The sequence below is a fragment of the Thrips palmi genome, unplaced genomic scaffold, assembly GCF_012932325.1.
Source record: "Thrips palmi isolate BJ-2018 unplaced genomic scaffold, TpBJ-2018v1 HiC_scaffold_3, whole genome shotgun sequence".
NCBI classification, from domain to species: Eukaryota; Metazoa; Arthropoda; class Insecta; order Thysanoptera; family Thripidae; genus Thrips; species Thrips palmi.
In genome coordinates this window covers 12979555-13000837 of record NW_023144630.1, presented here as the reverse complement: position 1 = coordinate 13000837, position 21283 = coordinate 12979555, and the positions used below count along the sequence as shown (strand labels likewise).

Here is a 21283-nt window from a genome sequence, read left to right as displayed (position 1 = left end):
AATAAGCATGTCCATCTCCTTCAAGACTGATTCTTAGTCACATTGAAATTCACGAACCATTCGTAAACTTACGAAAATTTCATAAATATATGAACCATTCGTTATTATTTGGGAAAATTCTTTCGTGTAGTTTTGAGCCATTTTCTAATGAATGTTTCGTTTTATAACGAATCATTCGTGCTCTAATTCTTCGTTTAAATACGAACCAATTGTTTTTATTATCATACAGCATATTGTAACACTTTTCTTTGAATGGCTCGTAAATTAACGAATCATTCATGATGTAGTTAGTCGTTTTAATACGAATCATTCATTTGTTGGGAAGTATGAGCCATTCGTGTCCAAATTTGTCGTAAAATTACGACAAGATTTTTCAGTGGATTGGCGATACTCCCTGCGTAGAACTGCTGCGCGCGCGCTTGCTTCTGGCGATACTCCGCGCGTATACCCTGTGCGCGCGCCCGCGTCTGGCGGTACTCCGCGCGTCGGATTCCTAGTGCGGCCCGGCGCGACGCACCGCAGTCGTGTTGCGCTGTTCGTCGGCTGTCGGCCGCCGGTTGCTAGCCGCCGCGTGTTTGTTGTCGTTGTTGCCGGGCCGGCCGGCGTCGTCGCGTTGCGGTCCGTGTCGTTGCGCCGTTCTCTGGTTGGCTGGTTGGGTCGGCTGACGTATTCTTGCGTCTCGATTGGCCGGCTGCGGAGTCGCCAAGCCCTGCGTCGCCTGGCCCGGCGGTGTTCTCCTCAGTCGGCGTCCCCCTCGTAGCGAGTGCGTACCGGAGGGCCGCCATTGTGGTTTCGAGGCGTCTCTGCTTGTTTGCCGGTTTTTATCCCTTCTCTGGCTGCTATGGAGGAGCCGGTGATTATCACGCTGTCCTTCGAGGCGCGCGCTGTCGTTTGCCGCTGTGCTCCGCCCTCTGCGCATGCTGGTTACGTGAGTACTTCTCGATTTGTGTGGCGTCTTGCTGCGTCCTGCATGTTTGCACGTTCTGTGTTGCATCTTGTTTTCCCTTTAGTTGTGTGGTGCATGTGGGCACGAATGTGAAGAAGGCAGGCTTCCTCTGTGTTACGAACTTTCACCTCCAAATGATATCGTCGAGGTTCAGGAATGGGACACTATCGCCCTCGTTCAAACTTGGCCGAAGTTTTTGTGCCTTTTTTGTGGGTGCAGAGTATTCGTAACTTGGTTTGGTCTGGGTTATTCTTGTAGGCTATTATTCTTTTTATTTAAATTCCGTGTCTCCTTTTAAGGAGGAGATTCCTGTTCCCCCGGTTCCTCACCCACCCTTGGAGCCCGAAGTCCTGTACCATGTACTGCCTCCCGATCACCCGCTTCTGGCCCTAGACCATGCTCCCGGAGAAGATCTCTATGACTTCGTGCCCGTGCCCCTGCCCGAGCTGGAAGTTCCTCTCGAGTTTGGCCCTGGGGTCCCTGACTTCCTGGGCCCTTTGGATGACCCTTGGTTTGGGTTTGCGCCTGAGCCTTGGCTTGATCTTGCACCTGCCGACTGGGTACAGTTGGTGCCTGTGCCTGGGTTTGGGCTCGAACCAGGGTTTCTGGGCTTTCTTGATCCGGACGCTGAGTTCTGGGGTCTTCCTGACCTTGGTGCTGGATTCTTGGGCTTTCCTGACCCTGATGCTGGGTTCTTGGGCTTTCCTGACCCTAATGCTGGGTTCTTGGGCTTTCCTGACCCTGAGCCCGAGGGTGCTTTTGGGGATGGGGCTGAAGTGCACCCCTATCTGCTTCCTTCTTTTGAGGAGGAATTTGTTTGGCTGGGGCCTGGCGTTGGCCCAGCCACTGGTGCTCCCCTCGCAACCATGGACCCTTTGCCCCTTGTTGATGTGCCCGTGTCTGAGGTGAGTGGGTTGGGTGGGTGGCTTACTTGGCATATATTGTAACGTTAGTGGGTTTGGCGGGTGGTTTACTTGGCATATGTCGTGACATTATTTGTATTTTCCTTTTATTCCCGCCCTTGTAGTTGGAGCTCGAACGGGGTTATCGAGATGCCCGGAGGGCTTGCCTTGCTGCTGCGGCCGAGGAGGCGGCTTTAAATCTTGATGTGGAGCTCCTTGATGACGATGATTCTGATGTCGACGATGTCCCCATTCCCCCAAGGGGAATCAAACTCTTTCGTTTTCCATTGGATTACGAAGAACGCCAAGCTGGCATAATGCAGTTTAAGGACCCTAAGTTCTCTTTGGCCAGTTGCTTCGAATGTGGATTTGAATACCCAGACTCTGGTTCGGATTCTGATGATGACGAGCCTGATGATTGATTTGTAGTTGTGTATTAGTTTCACGCTCGGATGACTAACTTGTAGTTATGTATTAACTTTGCACTTGTTACTGTGCCTTGATTCCTGTTTGTTATGTAAAGTGCTGTAATCTTGCACTTGTTACTGTGCCTTGGTTTCTATTTGTTATGTAAAGTGCTTGAATCACTAAACTTGCATGGGCATGTCCATTAACCTTTGATTGCCTGCCTTCTCATTTGTCTCTTTTCTTTTTACCATTTTCTTTCAAATCATATATTTTTTTTTATTTCTGCATGTTTGAGTTTGACCTGAGTGTTCGGACTTGTTTATTTTCTGGTGAGTGTCACTCTTCTTTTACTTTTGTCTTTCTTTTGGTTGGTATTATGTTGACTATGAGGGCCCAGTTGACGCTCCCTTGCTCAGTTGTTGTTGTATATTATTGTTGTTGTTATTTATTTTTTTTAAATTATTTACTTTGTTTCAGGTTTGATGCTGTTTTTCTTCTGGTCTTGGCTGAGCTGCTGTCGAAGCAGTTTACTTCTTTGCTCTGGGACAAGACTTATTGGACTGCTGTTTAAGTTCCTTGCTTCTTGTTTAAGGTTTGTATTCTTTTTATATCGGGGTTGGTTTTGGACAATTACTGCTGACGTGATCTCTCTGTCTGCATTTGTTGCACCTTGTTTTCTTTGTCTTTCCTCTCTTTTTCATCATGTCTTGTTTAATTTGTTGGTCGTTTTCAATCCTTTCTCTCTGTTGCAGTGTCCGCACTTCTTTGTCGAGGCTTGTTTTTGGAGGGCTCGGCTGGTTCTGAGTTGCTGTACTTTCTGGCACTATTTCCGATGGGATGGTGTTGTTGGGCACCGGCTTGGGCTGTTCTTCCTGCAATCTTTGTTGTGGTGGGTTTACTTTTTCTATAGCTTTTATCTGGAGTTCCATTGTCATTATTTCTCGCATCATTTCTTTCTCTTGGGCTCTCATACATTCCAACATTTGCTTTACACACTCTGGATCCCTTTCATTGGTTTTTATTATTTTTGGACTTGTGCAGTAGATCTCCTCAATGTCCGAATCGTTTTCTTCTAAATCTATAACTTCAATTTCTGATTCCGAAGTTGAGTCCCATGCTCCTAGTAAATTTGTGTATCCTGGGTCCTCAAACCAGCTTAAAGCTTCCTTTTTTTTTTTAGTTTTTCTGCGTATTCTTTTCTTTCTCTGGCTTCTCTTTCTCGTTGAGCTTGAATTTTCTGTTTTCTGATCTTTTCTCTCTGTTCAAGTTGCTCTCTCCTAAATTCTGCGTCTCGCTTTTTCCTTCTAAGCAGCTCTTGGTGTTGTCTTTGTCTTGCTTTTCTTTCTTTCTCTTCCTCTCTCTCAAATAGTTTTGCTAGTGGTGATGTTTTGGTTTGTTTAATTTGCTTGTTATTCTGTTTCAGTGGCGTAATCCGATCCGTATCCGTTGTGAGAGTGTCCTTTGGCTGAAGTGGCGATTCCCTGACCCATTCTTTGTGGTGGCGGGGTTTTGGGTTTTTGGTAAGTTTTCTTTCCCTTTTCCCATCCTTCAATTCGTGGGTGGGGCCCCTTTTCTTTGGGTTTCCCTTTTCCGAGCAATCCAAGTTCTGGGGGCCTTTTTTGCAGATGTTTTCCGATTTAGTAGCTGAGTTGGGTCTAGATTCAAGTTTGACTTTGATATAAGATGGCGGGCAAGGAAAAGATGGGGGGCCGGTTGTTCCGGTTCGTCGTAGGAGGCGGTGTTTCCCATGGCCGGTTCGACTATGCTTGATTCTCCTGTTGCAGGTTTGTGGACCCGACTATTTCTGAGGCGTCAGAGTGCCGATTGCGAGCAGGCGGTGCCTCGCAGCTGTTTGTTTGCACTCTGAGAAATTTTTTTGTAAAATGACGACAAAACCTCTGCAAATTTTCTATCACAAACCCTTCGTAATTTTAAATTACGACACTTTGTTTTTTTACAAGTCATGTTTGTAATTTTACGATGAAAACCAAACCAAGTCTGGATGCTGTCTGGACCAATGGAGACCTGCTTAGTGGAAGACAATAACCGTTCTTTGAGTAAAATTGTCGTAATTGTACAACAAAAATTGTGAAGCGTTGAACTGTTTTCTGGTTGACTTCATTGCTCATATGCCAGAAGACAAGACGATTAAAGTTATTATTTGAGTAGAAGTGTTGTTGCTTTACAACACAAGTTGTAAAATATTAAAAGTTTCTGGGTTGTTTTTGCCTCATGTATGCCTCCACAGGATACGACAATTATCATTATTTGAGTACAAGTGTTGTTACTTTACAACAAAAGTTGTAAAATATTAAAAGTTTCTGGGCAGTTTTTGTTTCATGTATGCCTCCACAGAATACGACAACAATCGTTATTTGAGTACAAGTGTTGTTATTTTACAACAAAAGTTGTAAACTAGAGAAAGTATCAGATTTGTATGGGTAGCATAAATGCCTGCTCAGAATACGACCAAATTCGTTATTTGAGTAGGAAGGGTGTAATTTTACGATAAAAGTTGTTAATGTTTGAATCAATACACGAATGCGTACACTAGGACAAAAGTTGTTTAATTTGATTAAAATTGCCGTAGTTTTACAACAACACTATGTAAAACCTTCAGAATTAAAATGTTTATAATGACTTGCTTATTAACTTAACCATGCATGTGTTCTAGCTTGCTGCTTGTTGTGAGCCCACCTGATGAATCGCTGCACTGGCACCTCACCGCAACTTGGAGTCTTCTTGCTGCTTTGATGCTGCGCCGATGATTGCATGATGGCTTGTCTTCCTACTGCTGCTCTTGAATTGCTGGACTGCACCTCACCATAACTCCTTGGAGTCTTCTTGCTGCTTTGATGATGTACTTATGTTTGCGTGTTTGCTTCCCTTCCTGCTGCAGCTCTCATTCTTCTCCTCCTGCCAAGAAGATGACCGTATGTTAGAAAATATGTACTAAATCATAAATGTTAAAAATAAAACTATCAAGAAGAACATTACCTGTATTTCACTGTTGAAGTTATAGAATTAAAATCAAAGCCAGGCCATGCACCGCTTGGCTTTAATTATCACTTTGAAGTGCCTGCACTAGTAACCAACTGAAACAGAGTAAATAACAGGCTATTATAACAAAATGAATAAAATTTAACTAGCTGCTCATAGTAACTGTCTAGAATATCACAGTTTTCCAGTCAGATGTATATCATTACCGTTATCAAAATGATATCCATAGGAAAGAGGCAACTCCTCAAAACAGTTCAACTCCAGTGACTACAGAACTGAAAAAAAAATCAACTCACAGCAAACTGAAAAAACAAAAACAAAAAACAAACGAACAAATAAGATACAAGACAAAAGATGAGCAAAAGAACTATTGAAACTTTGAAAGCTTATTTTTAAGATGTTACCTGGACTACAATCGTTGTTCCCTTCATGGTAATTTTGCTGTCAAAACTTTGTTGCCTGTGTTGAAATTTTGCTGTCAAACACAGTCAATTTGTCCTGTGAAGTTGATGGAGAACAAACACTTCTTCTAAAGAGTCAAACACTGCTGATAGAAATGAAAAATGAGCATGTGTAGAAAGCTGGAACAAAAGAACACATTAGATACAGAAAAAGAGAAAGAGTACTACTACTAATGGAAAAAACTAAGAAAGCTTACCGGTAGTGAAGTATGAATACTAGGGAATCGTGAATCATCTATTACTTCCTTACAAATGCTGTTATGTATGGTACAAGCAAAATATTGTTCAGTTCTTGAAAAAAGAAGAAGATAAATTTCAATATAGATCAATGGTTTTTCACTAAATTTAAATTACAAGAATAATAAGTTTTTGTGCAAGATGTTACCTGGACTACAATCTTTCATGTCTTTATTGTAATTTTGCGGTCAAACAGGTTCAATTCATTGCCTGTGAAGTTATTGGAGAAGAAACTTCTTCTGAAGAAACAAATAATATTTTATAGAAATTAAAAATGTACACTTGTAGTCAGCTGAAACAAAAGAACAAATTAGACACGGAAAAGTGGAAAGAAAAACAACCAAGTATTGAAACTAAGAAAGCTTACCAGAAATCAAGGCGGAATTAGTCAAAACCATTACTTATAACATTGCTGTAAATTGATTGATGTTAAATGCAGCAACTGTGTAATAAGCCTGCAATAAAAAACAACTATATATTATTGAACCTTTTTTTTAAATTGTAGAAGGCATTTAAAGAGAAATCATACCTGGCAGACTACATCATGTGCAGAAGCACATCTTTGAGAGAGAAACAAAGTTCATCCATGAACTTGTACACTGGTTATGGGGTTCAATTTATTGTCTGTGAAGTTATTGGAGAAGAAACTTCTTCTAAAGAATCAAATAATAATAGTTTTAAAGAAATTAAAAATGTACACTTGTAGTAAGCTGGAACAGAAGAACAAATTAGACACAGAAAAGTGGAAAGAAAAACAACCAAGTATTGATACTAAGAAAGCTTACCAGAAATCAAGGCGGAATTAGTCAAAACCATTACTTATAATATTGCTGTAAACTGATTGATGTTGAATGCAGCAACTGTGTAATAAGCCTGCAATAAAAAACAACTATGTATTATTGAACTTTTTTTTTAAATTGTAGAAGGCATTTAAAGAGAAATCATACCTGGCAGACTACATCATGTGCAGAAGCACATGTTTGAGAGAGAAACACAGTTCATCCATGAACTTGTACACTGGTTGTGGGGTTGGTGTCACAAGGCCTTCAAAGGAGATGACATTTCTTTCAACAGCATCCTTGGAAATGACATAAACACCATATTCTGTCCACAGCTTAGCTTCATGTTTTGACACAACAGCCTTACATTCATCACCATCACAGACTAGAATCTCCACTTTACCCAAATACAGGTCATTGTTATTTGGGACTTTTCCTAGCAGTATCCAATTGCCAGCTTTGTACTTGATTTCAGAAAATGTAAGCTTTTTCACAGATAAAGCTCTTTCTGAAAAGTTACACTCTCTGATGAAGGCCTGCAGGCCGGCTTCATAATTTTCTGGGAGAAGAGGTTGATCTCCTGAGACCACAGGATTCTGTGGGAATAGGTTTCCAGTGTTGAGGTAAGCTTGCAACAGTTGATGTTTTTTAGCAAGAGTGACTCCTAGGTTGATGAAATTTTTGCAAACTTTTGCAACTCTTTTAAAGAATTGGTGTTTATGCTCAAAGCCCATAGTCCAATGATATATTAGGGCTCCAAATCTATAGAATAAATCAGGAATGTGCAGGAAAAAGTGATGCTTTGGCTTACACTTGTTTGGAAGTCTTCTCCTTTTCAACATATACTTGTTCTGCAGTTTTCTCATATGTTCAATTTGCTCAGGCGACAAGGCTGGAGCAGAAATGTACTCGCAGATGTTTTTCAACAATAGGTAAAGTTTCCAAATCTTATTCCGAGGATTTACCATGTCTCCAATCAAAAAGGGCAGAACCCGAAGTAAAGTCCAATTTTGCACCGCATGGCCTCCTAGCTTCAATCCTGACTGGTTGAGTTGAGCTGGCCGGTTCTTTTGATCGACTCCTTCAAAGACAAACTTTTTTATTTTCCTGTTCAGTTTCTTATATTCAAAGACTCCATTCTCCTCAAAATACTTCAGCATAGCTGCCAAATCAACATCCACAACACCACCAAGGAAAAGATCATGCGCAATACAGGGTGCTAACCTAGGGTCACAAACTTTAAAATGAGTCAATTTGTTCAATGGTGATGGTCTGTAGACCCCACGATAGTATTTGCATCCAGTCTGATTTTTCAAGTTTAGATCTCGGCAGAATGACTCATGGGTTCTCCAAACGCCACAGCGGAAAACTGGCCTTCTCTTTTCTCTGTCTTCATGAAACATGGCCTTGGTAATTTCACAGAATCTGCAGAAGTAGTGGCCAGAGAAGCCTTCAATGAATCCACCAATTATGTGTTGACCCAGGTTGTCTCCTTGCACAAACTGGAGTCTAAATGCAATTTTTTCACCTTTAAAGTCAATGCCATTCAGTTCTAGAAATTTGAGATCTTGTAGCAGTCGTTTGAAACATCTTTTGTACATGGATTTAGTTTTCAACAAAGCATCTTGAAACAACATAACTAAGCGCATTGACTTCAAGTAGGCGCGTAGATGGGGCTTGAAGTTTCCCAAAGTCATGTACATGCCACTTATTTTGTACTCCTTCCTGTTTTTTGCAGAGCCAAGAGGATTTGCACATCCAAAGGCGTCCATAAACAAAAGTAAATCGATTGCTTTCACTGGGTTGTCACCGCTCAGAAAAACACTGCCAGATGTGTAGTCACTAATTACAGGGCCAGCAGGCAATCGCCTCCTTTCAAAAGACTCTTCTACTTCCCTTTGAACAGTTGGATCCTCCAACAAAACTTTTAAAGTATCTTTGATGTCAACATAATGCACGAGAGCTTCTCTATCATTCGGATTTCTGTTCAGGTTTATTTCAATTGCTTCAAGAAGCTTAAAATGCTTCTTATAGAAGGTTCTTCTGAGATGTTTTGTTCCAAGGTACACACCTGCAGCAGTTTTGTGATGTATATTGTACAGTGGATCCTTTGATGTTACTGCTGTGGTTATATTTTGAATGTCATCTTCTGATAGAGCCACAGATGTCAGTTGCTTGTTGAGCTCAGCCCTTAAATTTTCCTGTAGATCTTCTGATATGCGAGATAACTTTTGAGCGAGTAAATCCACTGTTAAGGATGGCACAAGGCGATCGCCTTCCAAAAATGCATACAAATGAGCAAAGTTCATCACTATATCATCACCATCAACATTCACCTCAACACGAGAAGAATCAGAAGAATTAGAAGAATTATCGTCCCCTAACCCAACGGGATTGCCTTCACCAGGGTCAGGGTCCATTCCACCTTGATCAAAGTCCATTAAGTTTTCATCAAAGGGAGGAGGAAGAGGCGGAGGTTCACGAACAGGGTTGTTAGATGCTGCAGAAGTTGAAAAGTCCGACTTCCATCCTGGATGGTACAGACTTAGATGGTTGGAGAAAATTTGCACTGTAGCAAATGGTTTAGTTCTCGAGCAGTCCGGAAGAGGGCACACAACTTGTTGACCAAGTTTTATGTGTTCATTCCTCACATGATCACATAATTCCTTGTTGTTTGGAATTCTCTTTTCACAATGTGCACACTGAATGCTTGAGGTTTGCCCAATTACATGATGCCTTGAAATGCTATGATTCGAAACATGGGCACTTGCGCTATCAAATGAGTTGAACACAAAACTGCATGTTGGCAAAGGACATCGATATCTGAAGTTAAACTGAAGTTCATGTTTCCTCTGATGAGTAAGATGTTCTCCCGTTGTAACTGCTTTGAAATTGCAGTAAGAACAACTGTAGGTGTTTCCAGGTCCAGGGTTTAACTCAATGTTTCCAATCACTAGCAGGATTAAAAACACCAGAAAGTGCAATGCACAAAGAAGCTGCGCATGGAGAGAGGGAACCACTGGCGAGAAAGACATCACACGGCTTCTGCCATGAAATGAACCTATCCTAGCTCTCCAGGTTTCAATTGACACACCCATCTTTAGTCAAGATTTTGTCTGAAAAAAATTACAGTTTAATTAATGAAAGGTAAGATAGTATAAACACATGATCAAAAAAACATTCAAATTAGTACTGTACCACAACAAGAGAGTTTCTTTTTCCAAAAGTTATAAACAAGTGAGGTCACCAGAGAAGTACGATCTGGAACAACAAAATTTATGTTTCTTACTACATTGTCAACATAGACAGCTGATATAATTTCAGCTCATTGAGAAAACCAAAAACTAAAGTATGAAAATCAAACCCATATTAATTTAGGGAAGGTACTAACCAATGATAGAGTTAAACTGCGTGCGCAGCAAGACATCTTTTCAAATAGAGATCCATAATTGCTGGTACTGTACACAAGTACAAGTGAATTCCAGACAAAGCATTTGTATAGGCGACCCTAAAACAAAACAAGAAGATGAAAAATTAATACATATAAATAGAAAGAGATTGCACCTTGGACTGGTAACTTATGTAAAAAAATCTGTAATCCATACCACAGATATTGACTTCCTTTCCAGTATCACTAAGCACCTTGACAAATTAAAAATTGAAAATGTCCAAATAGTAGTTAGCCTGGAAAAAATAGAGGAATAAAAAGTTATGGACAGTGTACCTGTATTTGGCACTGCACACATAAAATAACAAATAACACTGAGAGTTTGTAAAAATGAAAGAGACCTGTGAAACTTACCAAAACAAGAGGGATTGCGAATGAGTCGCTCCCAAGAGAAGTACAAGAAGAACAACCTGGAACAAAACAGGACATAATTATTTAAAATTTTTAACATTTGAACTGCTCAAGAAACGGCAGACGTCAATTGAAACATTCTGATCAAAGGCTTCTTGCTACACTGGAAGTCTGGTTACGTGAGGTTAACTTCCCAGTCAGACATAATAACAATGAATTTGACACCCAAAGTTTGGTGAAAACTATGAACTCCTCTCTCTATTCAACCGTCCACTGCAGATGGATGGGCCATTAAAACTGTTTAAATGACTTCATTTTTAATTTTGCCTTCAGTCCTTGCTCTGCTCCTCGAAGCTTAACTACGAACGCCTACAACTTACACAGTCACTTAACCACTGAACTACTACATTGCGGAAAAATTTAGCTGATGTAATGACAAGGATAAAAGAATTCGTTGCAGCCCGATGCTTTTCACGGATAGAAGGCTTTCATGAACTCAAACAACAGACAACTCCTGTCAAACAAGTCTAGGAAGATTCGATACAATAGGATTTTGGCACGAAACATCCGGCTCAGCGTGCGGAAGATTGGCGGGGAGAAGGAAATGAAACACTCCGCCCCCTTCTTGCCACCTGTTGAACGTCCGTCAGATGACAGCCGAAAAAGGAAAACTTTTCCGTGCTAAATAATTTAACTTCAAAATGAAATGTCTTAAGTTAATTTAATTTTCCTTTGCGATATTCCCTCGTCGTTTCTTATCTGCTAAATGTAATATCGAAGTTAGTAAGAACTATTTTTTTCCAGTTGTCTGGTTGGTCACGTGACCCCTGTCGCCGTCGCGGCGGACAGTTGACCGTCGATTTGAAGCAGTTGTTGAGCAGAGCGAGAGCGGGAAGAGAGGCAACATGGCGTCCACTAGTGAAGAGGGAATTGATATCCAACTTATTCAATCCATATCGACTGACATCCAGAGAATCATTCAAGTTACTCCACAGAAAGCTAAAGAAGTTGCTGAACACTTGTACGATTTGAAACTAAGAAGGTTAGACCATCTCGCATATGTGAAGGAAACTGACCTCGGTGATCTGCTGTCGCCTTTCGAAGCCCGTCAACTTTTGGAAGTCTGGAAGGGGGGCGAAGGCTCTAGTGGAGGTAAGACTACAAGCTGTCCGTTTTTTAACTTATTTGCTGAGTTTTGGTACTCCTACTTTTCCTTTGGTTGCGCATGATACTCCTTACTACCTCTTAGGGGGACACGCAACTGACCATTATGGCGCCATTTCACCCAAGCTCCTGGACCGGCTTTGTTGTTTCGTATTTTGTCCGCGCGCTGCCGCATTGTCAGTAGCAAGCCTAAATTTCCCAGTTTGGGCACGGTATTTTATTTAGTACAACATCCTTCATGCCGTGGTGGTGAAAGAACCTGTCTTGTTCTGTCAATACTCCGTCAACAAGACACTCCACTCCCTGGCGGCGCGGGGTATCTACGCGGTCCTTTCTGCCTCCCAATGAACATTGGCAAACATGTTTTGAGTTATGAAAACGCCTCGGACTATTGCTCATCCCCCATACTCTCTTACTTGAAAGAACTGATATAACGATTGAATGAATTTATATTACAATATCTTCTGTTATTGCAGGTCAGGACAAAGAAAACAGGAGACCTCGAGTCATAGTTGAAGGAACAACAGATGATGATAAGGACAAGTTCCGAATTAATTGGCAAGACATTTATGCTATTAACAAGGATATCAAGAAGAAAATGATCCAAGGAAAGAAACTGAAGAGAAGGGAAAAGAAACAAATCATTGGCAGAATAGTTCAGCAAGTACGGGACCAAGTGCCTAATGCCTCTAGAGATGTCTTTGATAAAGTGGCTCAACAACTTCATGATAAACATTCTATCACATTTCAAAGTGAGCTTGCCAAAGGAAGAGTAGTCAAGAAAACTTTGTCGTTCAAAATGAAGACAAAGTTCGACAATGACCGAAGGCCCATTCGTCGGACTACTACAGAACAACAAGCCCCTTCTATCAAAGCAGCATATGGCTGCTTGAGGTGGCGTGTTGTAGACTTACCTGCAGGTGAAACGGAGGAGACTCTAGAGGAGAAGAGGATAGCACTCGAGAACTATTTTGAAAGTCATCGCCAGAATGCCTGGGACTGGACGTATATCAATGGGGAGATGGACCAACTCTTCGGTCAGCAAAGAGCAGAAATCAATCGGCAGGCAGAAGAAATATTGAAAGCTCAGAAAGCGCTCAGAAGGAATAAGAATAAGGGAAATCAGAACCAACAACAAGTTCCCCCTGGACAGCAGGCACAAGTAGTAGTCACAACCACATCAGATCTACGAGACCGGTGGCCTTTTCTATTTGTACCTTCTGGAATGCTGATGCACTTTACAAAATTAACAGATATAAATCTAGAGGAGAAGTTTGAAACTTTCATGGATTCCAAGTTGGAAAAAATTGTTGATTTCCTGCTAGCAACCAATAGTGACAAAAAGAAGAAGTCTGTAAAGAAGAACATGGATCGTGCAATCGAAGAATTGGGTCAGGATTCCACTGTGCCAGTCTTTGCAGCAGCCATGCTGCTTCTGATTCAACGCTTTAAGGAAAATAAGAAGGCACTGTGGTTGATGGTTGATGTAAGTTTTTACTTTTTAATTTTTGTGTGTTAATTATTTTCATCAGCAGAAGAATTTATCAGAATGTTTACTTATTCTTGTTTCATATGCACAGGAACATGTTGAAGAAAGTGAAATCTCAGCACATGTAGAACTGCCCCGCACACCATGCTTAATAATACAAGGTTGGTATTTACTTCATGAAAACACCTTTTTGGCTAGTAGTATTTTGTTTGTAATAGACAGTTTATTTTTCAAAAATTACTCTTGACTTCAGGCACCACCATCCCCTGACAAACTGAGGGCCAGGTCAACTCGGGGGTAACTCGGGGGTAACTCAGGGGTAACTGGGGGGTAACTGGGGGGTAACTAAAGGGGAAGTCGGGGGGAACTCGGGGGGAACTCGGGGGGAAGTCGGGGGGAAGTCGGGGGGAACTCGGGGGGAAGTCGGGGGGAACTCAGGGGCAAGTCGGGGGAAACTCGGGGGGAACTCGGGGGGAACTCGGGGGCAAGTCGGGGGGAACTCAGGGGTAACTCGGGGGCAAGTCGGGGGGAACTTGATCGACTCGCCCAAACACTAGAAATACGCTCCAAACTAGCACCGTTCCCTTTTGTCTCGTTGCCCCGATTCTAAAAGTGCCCCTACTTGCCCTCTAGCTCAGCGGTTCCCAACCTTGGGGTCGCGACCCCAAATGGGGTCGCGAAAAAATTTTGAGGGGTCGCGGCGAGGTGGCTGGGGTCGCCTGGGGTCGCGGTGGTTTCCCGGCTGGCCCACACGCCGAGCACTGGCTGCTTAAATGCCGCAAAGTTGATCAAAACGGTCACAAATGTGTGTAAAAGATCGTGTTTTGGGTCGACTTTAAGCATCCACTGCTTCTGATCCGAGGCGGTAAATCGCCCTCCCTCAACGGGCAATTGGCCTTTGGACCTTCCTTTTGCATGCCTTTGTTACGGAGTGCAATTATCTGCCTCAGTTTGGAAGCAGTACTGCCGCAAAGTTGGTCTAAACAGTCACAAATGTCTGTGAAAAATCGTGTTTTGGGCCGACTTTAAGCATCCACTGCGTCTGATCCGAGGCGGTAAATCGTCCTCCGTCAACGGGCAATTGGTCTTTAGACCTTTCTTTAGCATGCCTTTGTTACGGAGTGCGATTATCTGCCTTAGTTTGGGAGCAGTTTTGCCGCAAAGTTGATCAAAACGGTCAGAAATGTCTGAAAAATCGTGTTTTGATCAACTTTGTGGCAAAACTGCTCCCAAACTAAGGCAAATAATCGCACTCCGTAACAAAGGCATGCTAAAGGAAGGTCTAAAGACCAATTGCCCGTTGACGGAGGACGATTTACCGCCTCGGATCAGACGCAGTGGATGCTTAAAGTCGGCCCAAAACACGATTTTTCAGACATTTGTGACCGTTTTGATCAACTTTGCGGCAAAACTGCTCCCAAACTAAGGCAGATAATCGCACTCCGTAACAAAGGCATGCAAAAGGAAGGTCCAAAGACCAATTGCCCGTTGAGGGAGGGCGATTTACCGCCTCGGATCAGAAGCAGTGGATGCTTAAAGTCGACCCAAAACACGATTTTTACACACATTTGGGACCGTTTTGATCAACTTTGCGGCATTTAAGCAGCCAGTGCTCGGCGTGTGGGCCAGCCGGGAAACCACAGCGACCCCCGGCGACCCCAGCCACCTCGCCGCGACCCCTCAAAAATTTTTTTGCGACCCCATTTGGGGTCGCGACCCCAAGGTTGGGAACCGCTGAGCTAGAGGGGCAAGTAGGGGCACTTTTAGAATCGGGGCAACGAGACAAAGGCAACGGTGCTAGTTTGGAGCGTATTTCTAGTGTTTGGGCGAGTCGATCAAGTTCCCCCCGACTTGCCCCCGAGTTACCCCCGAGTTCCCCCCGACTTGCCCCCGAGTTCCCCCCGAGTTCCCCCGAGTTCCCCCCGAGTTTCCCCCGACTTGCCCCTGAGTTCCCCCCGACTTCCCCCCCAGTTCCCCCCGATTCCCCCCGAGTTCCCCCCGACTTCCCCCCGACTTCCCCTTGAGTTACCCCCCAGTTACCCCCGAGTTACCCCTGAGTTACCCCCGAGTTACCCCCGAGTTGACCTGGCCCTCAGTTTGTCAGGGGATTTTCACTGACAAGACAGTTTATTTTAGTATGGACGGCCAACTGCTAGGCACAGCGACTGGATTTGTTGAAGGAATTGCCATGCTGCTTGCATCATACTTCGTGTTCAATCTGGAGTTTGCTGCTGAAGCACAGATCACGTTAGAATTTTTGCAAAGGTAAATCTTATTACATTTTTATTATTTTTTCAGAAGGAACACAAACCACCTTAAACCCTTTTCTTCTCATTATAGAGTGGTTGCTGAAATCAATCCGCAGCGGGGCAACAAGCGGCCAGCCAAGGCCTCTGGTGGGAGGACCAGCACCAAGATGGTGCACCACATACTTACTCAATTCAACGAGAAGTATGATGATTTCCGTGCTGAAAGCAGCAGCAGTGATGAGGACTCTGAATAGAAGTATCACTGTTTTTGCTAAATATTTATCATAAAAATTGATTTTCTTTCTTTGTTTAATTTATTTTGTTTTGTCTTTCTGAGGAAGAGACCTATAATTATATTTCTAGTGAAAACTGTATTTCTTTGTGAACACTTGCCTAATTTACCTTAGTTGTGAAAGGGTTAATAGTCTGTTTGATAGCAGAATAATCATACCTCAAAATCAAGCCTATTTGACTATTTGATTTCTACCTCTGATATCTTATTCACATAACCATGCATAACAAACACAGGCTTCATAGCTCACTTAATGGAGTCTAAATTTGAAAGAAGTTCACTTCAAAAAAAAAAAAGTATGGATGATACCATCCTAAAACTTGATAGAATATATTTTTTTTTATTCATTTACTTAAGACTCAGAGAAACAAAAGCCTATGGTAGGGCAATGGGAAAATAGATGCAAAGAGAACTTTAAAGAGCAAGTTGGTTTACTGATCTTTCAGAGAAACAAGAAAAACGGTCAAACTAAACAGCAATAGACAAACAAACGCTATGGAAGCAATTTATCTCCAGAGAAGTTGTGCGACATGAAAGAATGGATAACAATAGTGGGTGAAAGGCTAATAAAAGTTTGTTCCCAGCAACAGCTAATTCACATTTAGTTGAACATGGAGTCAAAGATGAGTAGCAAATCCATGCGCAGTGATAATGGATTCTGTATTATCATTGCATAAGCAGCGGTGATATTTCTGGTAGGGTCTAGGAGAACAGCCTCAGGGTCCTCTCAAAATTTTATCTTGAGCATTTCCTCGTAAAAACAGACTTCTTTTGACTGATGAAGATAAAACCTGAAAACAAAACAACCGTCATTCACAAAGCGTACAGTTTGCTTGATGACACACCAATAAGGATTTTGAACTTGTCATCAGAGAGGGGACAGACAAAAATTAAAATTATCACATAAGGTCAATTACATAAAAAATAAAAAGTTAGTGTTTTGAAATAAATTATGTTTGCACAAACAAGCTTACATGAAAATGATGCTGAGTCTTGGAGCATTGCCATGATGACAAAATGCAGATGAAGGCAGAGAGACAGAAGTTCCCTAAAGTGATGAGAACAGGCCATGGCAGATAAGAGACCTCGAGAACAAACCGAGCTCAATTTGAGAGTGCTCTCTAGTCACCTTCCAGCACGAGAACTGAAACAATATAGAATAACCTATCATTACAACATGAGCAAAGATAATGACTAAAACTCGAGCAGGACAGCCAAGACTGCTAACAGTAAAACTAATGTAACAAAACAAATTGATCACAAATTAAATGAGTTTTAGATGTGAATAAAGAATTTCAATAATTGGTAAAATATAACAGTTATGGAGGAAAATTCTCTTAAGTCATTAATTTGGCTGGACTGATTGCATGTTTAGGTGACAATCTACCAGCTTAACATTGGTAAACGCACTCTTGTATCTCTCACAACAACAATGATCCTAGGGGTGAATTAGGGGAAAAAAGGACAGGGCAAGAAAAGTGTATCTTATGGGACTGATAACTTGATTTAGAGCCATCCCTCAACCAGTTATTTTGACTAAGTATGAAGAACTGAGTTTGAAATCCTGGTCAAATGGATGTCATGATCTTTGCACTGGGCTACAACTTACCCCTAAAGACTGGCCCTGTTTCTTGAATGGTGCCTCCATGCTTATCCAGCAGCAGTACAGCCTATTCACCCGTTGCACTTCCTCTCCAAAAACCTTCCAGCATCGAAATCATCCTTGGGCACCTGAGCAGCAACAAAAAGGAAAATATAAGAAAACAGAAAAAAACCATGTGAATCCTCTTTTAAAATCTGAACAACAACATAAAATAAAACCTAAGAAAGCAATAAAAATATAAACAAAACCACACAGACAAGCTGTCAAAGCCAAAGAGTATTTTCAGCCAGCGGGTTAGGTCATGGTTAGGTCAGACAAAAGCCACGATTAATTAAAGTTCAACAAAATATTATTTTCCAAAAAAAAAAAACTATCAAAATGATAAAGAATGAAACGCACGCATGCAAAGGCAAAATCGAAATCGAGAACTGAATATATTCTTTTTGTAAGAATCGGACAGCTCTAGAATTAGAAAAACCCAAAGCTAGACTCACATCTTCTGCTTCGAAGCGACGAAACGAAGTGAAAGTAAACAAAACTTTCTGCAGAAATGGGGGGGACCCTTCCCCTCCCCGCGCCTCCCTCCTGCTCCCTCCTCCCCTGCTTGCGAATAGCAACAAGTGTATTCGCACTCAATGCAAGGTTAGGGCGCCCTCGACCAAGCCCGCGACAACAAATATTTTGGTTGGAGAAATTCTGTTCTCGTTGTCATAATGTCGCGACGGTTGCGTTGCAAGTGTTGTTCAGCAGTCTATCTATCAAAGTTCTTTCATAAAACGTTAACATCTCAGTGAAATTAGATCGGCTTGTGTGGAGTGACAACTTCGACACCATGGTGCAGAAAAACCACTCACTTTTGGTCCCCAGATCCAGTCAATTTTTGGACAGATCCGTAAGTATGTGGACTGCAATAGCGTGTGTCCAGTAGAATGATGACCTTCTTTCCTTCAAATGTTTCGAAGAAAACATTGATGCCTCTTTTTAAAACCACCAACTTGGAGTCCACTGCTTGTCAGCTAACATCAGATGTTTCTGGTGTTAAGTTGACTCATAAATAAACGAGTCTTGTCATGATTGATGTCCAATTCTGTGCAGGCTTTCTTTGAATATCTTTGTATAGTGGGAGAACTTTAACTTATAGATTTTGGGAAGAATTTATCCGTATTTTTCCATCAAATGCTGTAATTTCAAAATAACGATTTATTTTTGTCTAGACCTAAATTGTATATTAACGATTCCTGTCGTATTCACAATTTGATGACCAAATCTGTGGTGGCTTTTGTTGTAAATATTTGTCCAGTGGAAGGCTCTTTATTGCTGGTACATTTTGGGAAGATTTTATTCGTATTTTTACATCAAATGATGGAATTTCAAAATAACGATTTATTTTTGTCTAGACCTAAATTGTATGTTAATGATTCTTGTCGTATTCTCAATTTGATGACCAATTCTGTGTTGGCTTTTGTTGTAAATCTTTGTCCAGTGGGAGGCCCTTAACTTGCTGGAACATTTTGGGAAGATTTTATTCGTATTTTTACTATAAATGCTGGAATTTCTAATTGACGATTTGTTTTTGTCTAGACCTGACTTGTAAATTATCAATACCTGTCATGAACTCAATGTTTGGGCGCATTCTGCATGGGCCTTGATCGTAAAAACACAACACATGTTGTAATTAAATCTTGATGGCAATACTCATGTATGTATTGTTTGTAATAAAACGACAAGAGTGTCAAATTCAGTTAAATGATAATAGTCATTTGGAATTTGTTTGTATCTTTATGAAACTTGTTTTATTTTTAATTTAATGAAAAGTTCATCCAAGATTTATTTGTTTCTTTACAACAAGTGTTGTACTCTAAGTGTAGAGAGACACTACACTGGTGTTCTGATTGAGTTCATACAAAACTTATTTGTTTCTTTACGACAAGTACTGTAACTTTATGACAAGTATTGTACATGAAATTTCACGACACAGTTCATCCAAAATTCGTTCGTATCTTTACGACAAGTACTGTAACTTTATGACAAGTACTGCAACTTTATGACAAGTATTGTACATGAAATTTCACGACACAGTTCATCCAAAATTTATTCGTATCTTTACAAAAAGTACTGTAACTTTATGACAAGTATTGTACATGAAATTTCACGACTCAGTTCATCCAAAATTTATTCGTATCTTTACAAAAAGTACTGTAACTTTATGACAAGTATTGTACATGAGACATTACGACACAGTTCATCCAAAATTTATTTGTATTTTTACAACAATTGTTGTATTAAATTAATATGATACAGTTCATCCAAGATTTTTTTTGTAAATTTACAAATATTTCTGAGAGTGTGTGGATTTTGATGACCAAATACTATTTTTTGAGGGGATCACGCCCATCTCTACAGCCTGCCTAGGGAAGCAGCCTGCCGGAGGCAGGTTAGCGCCGCAGGCCAAGGTAGGTGAATACACCAGGCGTGGATGGTCGAAACTGGCGCAGCATCGCGAAGCATGTTACGACCAGACACGGTCTGGCGTACACCTTCCTTGTAAAGAGAACGAGTATTGTGCTCAAAATTTTTTTTTCAGAGCATATCTTTCATCTCAGAACTTAAACAGTCAGAAAAGACAAGGTATCATTTTGAAGTGCAGAAGTCCGTCAGTAAATCGTAAACGGATTTTTTTTCGACTTTCAAGGGAAAAATTTTGAGAAAACGAACATGAAAAAAACGAGATTTTGGGGCCGGTGTCGAAACTAACCTCATTTCAACCTCTTATATCTTTTCACCAATAATGGTACCCTTAAATTAACCATTACGAACATGAACTCCTATATTCATTTAAATATAAAACCTGGAATTTTTTTTATCACGCACAATGAAAATTCGGAGAAATATCGGGTTAAAGATCGTGTTGAATGAGCTTCGGCTGAACTTCGGCAGGCCGCTCCGCCATCCGGGGGTGCCGAAGCGGGGGCGCGGAATTCAAAACACAATGTAGAGCGGCAGAGCCTCTCTCAACACATTGAACAGGGGCAGGATAAGCGAGGTGATGTAGATCTTTTACAATTCACTTTTCATTTGCATAATAGTAAAGAACGAGTCCTTTCATCTTAATATCAATTGATTGATATTATACAGCACTTTGTGTTTTTAGCTTTCTTTACTTCTTGTTCTGAAACAGGAGCACAAGCAGGCAATGCTCAAGATTAAGGAACTTCAATCTCTTCTACAATTCACTGTTAAAAAAATCAGTTGTAATTTTCATAACATTGGTTGGCATTTTTTTTTCACAATCAATGTTATGAAAATTAAAATCACAAATGATTGTAAATTGTTTTACAATCACGATATAAAAATTTCATATCATGTTATGAAAATTAATATTCGCGTTTGCGAGGTCATTTTAGGGCAGTTAAAAAAAAGGACAACTAATTTTTCATGTATATGAACACCGATGCGGCCTTATGCCATTTATTGAACCGATTCTACTTTTGATCAGCGGTTTCGAACCCGGGATCTTTGACTTGTGGTGCACGCTCTTTACCGCTGTGCTACCACGCCCCACGGGAGGCGGAGGGTCAGCTACTGATGACTCTACCAGCGCCCCTTGGCCACGCCTCTTGAGCTAGTTATAAAATTTTACAATCGGATTCGGAAAATTACTATTGTGTGCTCAAAATCAACATTTAAGATTCGCAATTTTCAGAACATGGTTTTAAAATTACCAACAATTGTCAATTTTTCGAAATTGTTTCGAATTTTCGCATCAAGTTATGAAAAATTTCAATGTTTGTAAAATTTTATATCCGTGTTCGGAAAATTGTCATCAAAATTGCTTTGAAAATTCATAACTTTTTTAACAGTGTTGTTATCTGCCTGATGAAGAGAGTGCCACAGAACCTTAGATTTTGAAGGCCAGAGACACTACACGGTAAAAACGGTACCTGGTTTTTCCCC

The 21283-nt window shown here is 41.1% G+C and overlaps 1 protein-coding gene and 2 long non-coding RNA genes across 3 annotated transcripts; 1 reads left to right on the top strand and 2 right to left on the bottom strand.

Annotated features, from left to right (window-relative positions):
• Nucleotides 1–4982: 4982 nt before the first annotated feature.
• Nucleotides 4983–6203, bottom strand: LOC117648057. Its single transcript, XR_004587849.1, has 6 exons — nucleotides 6103–6203; nucleotides 5915–6008; nucleotides 5661–5837; nucleotides 5463–5558; nucleotides 5254–5351; nucleotides 4983–5172 (listed from the first exon to the last, which is right to left on the bottom strand). It is a non-coding gene; the product is annotated as an uncharacterized LOC117648057 (long non-coding RNA).
• Nucleotides 6204–11437: 5234 nt separating this feature from the next.
• LOC117647899 lies at nucleotides 11438–13455 on the top strand. The gene is made up of 4 exons (XM_034389874.1): nucleotides 11438–11684; nucleotides 12173–13182; nucleotides 13277–13346; nucleotides 13439–13455. Exons 1-4 carry the CDS (start codon nucleotides 11438–11440, stop codon nucleotides 13453–13455), a joined length of 1344 nt encoding a protein of 447 aa, XP_034245765.1.
• Nucleotides 13456–16115: 2660 nt separating this feature from the next.
• On the bottom strand, nucleotides 16116–17449 carry LOC117648276. The gene is made up of 3 exons (XR_004587884.1): nucleotides 17336–17449; nucleotides 16701–16870; nucleotides 16116–16517 (listed from the first exon to the last, which is right to left on the bottom strand). It is a non-coding gene; the product is annotated as an uncharacterized LOC117648276 (long non-coding RNA).
• Nucleotides 17450–21283: the final 3834 nt, after the last annotated feature.

Bases quoted from the DNA above. Each gene is read 5' to 3' on its own strand.
- LOC117647899 (XM_034389874.1), top strand. From the start codon at position 11,438: ATGGCGTCCACTAGTGAAGAGGGAATTGATATCCAACTTATTCAATCC. The intron at 11,685-12,172 runs GTAAGACTACAA...CTGTTATTGCAG, and splicing joins GGGCGAAGGCTCTAGTGGAG to GTCAGGACAAAGAAAACAGG. The intron at 13,183-13,276 runs GTAAGTTTTTAC...TCATATGCACAG, and splicing joins CACTGTGGTTGATGGTTGAT to GAACATGTTGAAGAAAGTGA.